The 3,040-nt window shown below is 38.4% G+C and overlaps 1 protein-coding gene across 1 annotated transcript; it reads right to left on the bottom strand.

Moving 5' to 3' along the window:
- Positions 1 to 2,281: 2,281 nt before the first annotated feature.
- LOC148096099 (C-type lectin mannose-binding isoform-like) lies at positions 2,282 to 3,040 on the bottom strand. Its single transcript, XM_087836366.1, has one exon. It carries the CDS (start codon positions 3,038 to 3,040, stop codon positions 2,282 to 2,284), a length of 759 nt encoding a protein of 252 aa, XP_087692492.1.

Here is a 3,040-nt window from a genome sequence, read left to right as displayed (position 1 = left end):
AGCTGATCACAGTCTAAAGAAAATAAAGATGGTGCCAAATGTTAGAAGTCAGCAAACACATAGAACTATCATTTCTGACAATGCTACTTCTAGCAGCTCTTTTGTGTTCTATAAGCTGCTCCTTCCCTTTTCTTTTCTTTCATCCTTTTGTGATGTATTTATTTTTTTCTATCTTTCCTTCAACAAATTTCTTCCAGTTTTGTTTACTAATATTGGCCTTTGATTATCTGATTTAATTAATTTTTTAACTATATACAGATGCATACCCATTTATTTATTTTTATTTTGGCATACACATGTATGAATGCACCGGTGTGTACATGCATATGCATGGATGTTATTATCAGTATTCCATTATAATTATAATTTTTCAGCGGTGGTTAATCCTCTGGCATTTTTGCTGTAATTTCCCACAATGAACTCCCAAGGCTAGATCTTCTGAAGTTCTCTACCCATCACAGAAAACTAGAGGAAGAACAACTCATTTTGTTGGCATGGTGTTTGTATCGTTCTTTTTCTTCTCTCTCCTCCCCTCCTTGATGTCCACACTGTATGATTTGACTGTGTATTTCTATACTAAGCCTTACCCTTCTGCGCTCTCTCTCTGTGTAACCTTTATTCAAATGGTTTAAAGCAAACTTCAGTCATTCATTACAATGACTACATTATCTTCTTTTCTATGTTGTACTTTAACATGATCATCCATTAAATCCATCACATGTTAATATATTTTTCTGTATGTCTCACTTAGTTAACCCGAGAATCACTGCAAAATATGTAATAGACAAGTGAGTGTCCATTTTACACTTTACTTCTCCATGTACACACATGCAGAAGTTTCATGTAACAGCAAAGGGAGATATTTTATTTCGAGGCAACATGAAAATAATCACAGACAAGCATTTAAACAGACATTATAAATAGGGCTAGATATTGTCACTGATTTCTATAACTGATTTGATTCCGATGGTCCAGATTCGATTCGATCCCCAATTCAATTTCGATTCAATTTTGACTCAGACAGTCAGAAATATTATAATTCTGATCATTTATCATTACATATTTTATATCTATGTATAAAACAAAGCTGACACTTTGCCAGACGTGCAAGCATCACAGCAGATCCTTTTGTGTCAAAGTAGCTGAGTATAAAACACAGAAAAACATGATCATGAGATTTTCCAGGCCTGGCTTTTTAAAGCAGATAACCCCTTAAAAATATTCTGCAGTAGATCAAAAATGGAAGAAAACCAATAATCGACATATGAACATTACCTGATGCTGTTGAAGTGAAGCAGAGCAAAGTTACAGAGGTTTTATTAGAGACACAGCTAAGCATTTTGAAATCAGAAAATAGATTTTTTTTAAACACAGCTTAAGCCACCTAGCTTAATCCTTTCTTGCAATTAAGGACCCTGGAATGTGCTTCACATGTTTTTTGCTCACTTCTTAGCTTTATATATAACATTTAAAACCTATGATCTCCCCGCTGATGGTAATGCAACTTCACCATGTATGTCCATTTGATGACTCAGTGTTTGTCAATCACAATATACTCAATAGTGCTTCTGTTATTCAATATCATGCCTGGTGATGGGTCGATGATGTCTTACTCATGTCTTTCACATTCCTGCAGGAAACCTCACACACTGTGACTAGTTCGCCAGGGTCAAAGGTGAATCATGCCAAAAAAATACAGGCATTAAAAGAATTTAATTGATTAGACTACATTGCTCATTCATTATATTGATAAGTCAGATTGAATAGACTACATACCTAATTATACATATAATTATTAGTGCTGTCAGCATGCTGACGTTAACGCCATAACCACATTAATGAGGATAATCTCCGTTAGCAAGTTATCGTGAATCGCCACGTGCGTGGGGCTTCACAGCGTCAACGTGTTAGGACGGTTAGCTCGTTAACGCGCTGTTTTAAACCTCTGTATTATTTAACATCCAGTTTTTTTTATTTTACTTTTGGATAAAGTAGAGCCAGAGGAATTCAATCTCTTTGAGAAGCAGAGTTTCACATAACTCTGGTCACTGCAAATTGTGTGGGTTCACTCTGCATGCAAACAAAAGGATAATCTCAAACGGCATCACATTAAAAAAAATATTGTTATTATTTCATTTTACAGAGTTGAACCCCAATGCTACCAGACTTCTGACAAGAAATTCACATCAAGGACCAAAATGAACAATGAACAAAGGACACTACCAAGCAACTATAGTAACAAAAATGAATATTTAAAATTGATTTTGCAAAGCATATTTCCTCAGTAGCAAACAAAATTAAGTTTCTCTTCACAGTCATGAGCCCCCCAAACACCCTCAGTCCCTTCTGTCACCTGTATGGCTGCACACTCCATCCTGGGATCAGGACATGCTGGTTTCCCCCCTTCATCCCAGGCCTCGTAGTCCATCTCCTGCCTATCCACCCACAGCCAGCCTGCCTGTCCAACCAGAGGGAAGAAATGCAAACCAATCCAGACATGTTCAGCGATGTTATGTTTTTTCAGTTCTCTCTGGATAAGCAGCATCTCGGTCTCAGATGCCACACTGGCCAGGTCATCGTGGTACTCCCTGCAGTACTCTAGAGCTTCCTCCCAAGTCTTTTGCTCCTCCACTACTACTGCGCGGTAGCAGAAGAATGCTTTGTGTTCCTGTGTGTTTGCATCATTCCACCCGTTTTTCTGCAGACAGCCACTGTCTTCAACACCGAAACAGTCGTTAGGCTCACCTGGTGACCAGAAACATGTGGTAAGCACTCCACCCCCTGACCACAGCCATTGCTCCCTGTTGGAGCAATTTCTTTCCGCTCCTATCCAGATACATGGCCAGGATGTACTACTGAGAATACCAGAGAGCTGCTGAAGTTTGAGATTATCCTGTTCATTACTGACAGGAGCCAGGTCTGTGTATTGCTGCCGACAGTGTGTCAGAGCATCCTGCCAATTCTTTTTATCTTCAATATAAACATACTTGGTAAAAATTCCAGAGAAGCTCAGCAGGATGCACATGAAGAATAGATCCAT

The sequence above is a fragment of the Neolamprologus brichardi genome, chromosome 23 (genome assembly GCF_056152115.1).
Source record: "Neolamprologus brichardi isolate AB-2024 chromosome 23, ASM5615211v1, whole genome shotgun sequence".
In the NCBI taxonomy this organism is placed as follows: domain Eukaryota; kingdom Metazoa; phylum Chordata; class Actinopteri; order Cichliformes; family Cichlidae; genus Neolamprologus; species Neolamprologus brichardi.
The sequence above is the reverse complement of the archived record's forward strand: the minus strand, read 5'-3'. Positions and strand labels throughout refer to the sequence as shown.

Bases quoted from the DNA above. Each gene is read 5' to 3' on its own strand.
- LOC148096099 (XM_087836366.1), bottom strand. From the start codon at position 3,040: ATGGATCTATTCTTCATGTGCATCCTGCTGAGCTTCTCTGGAATTTTT.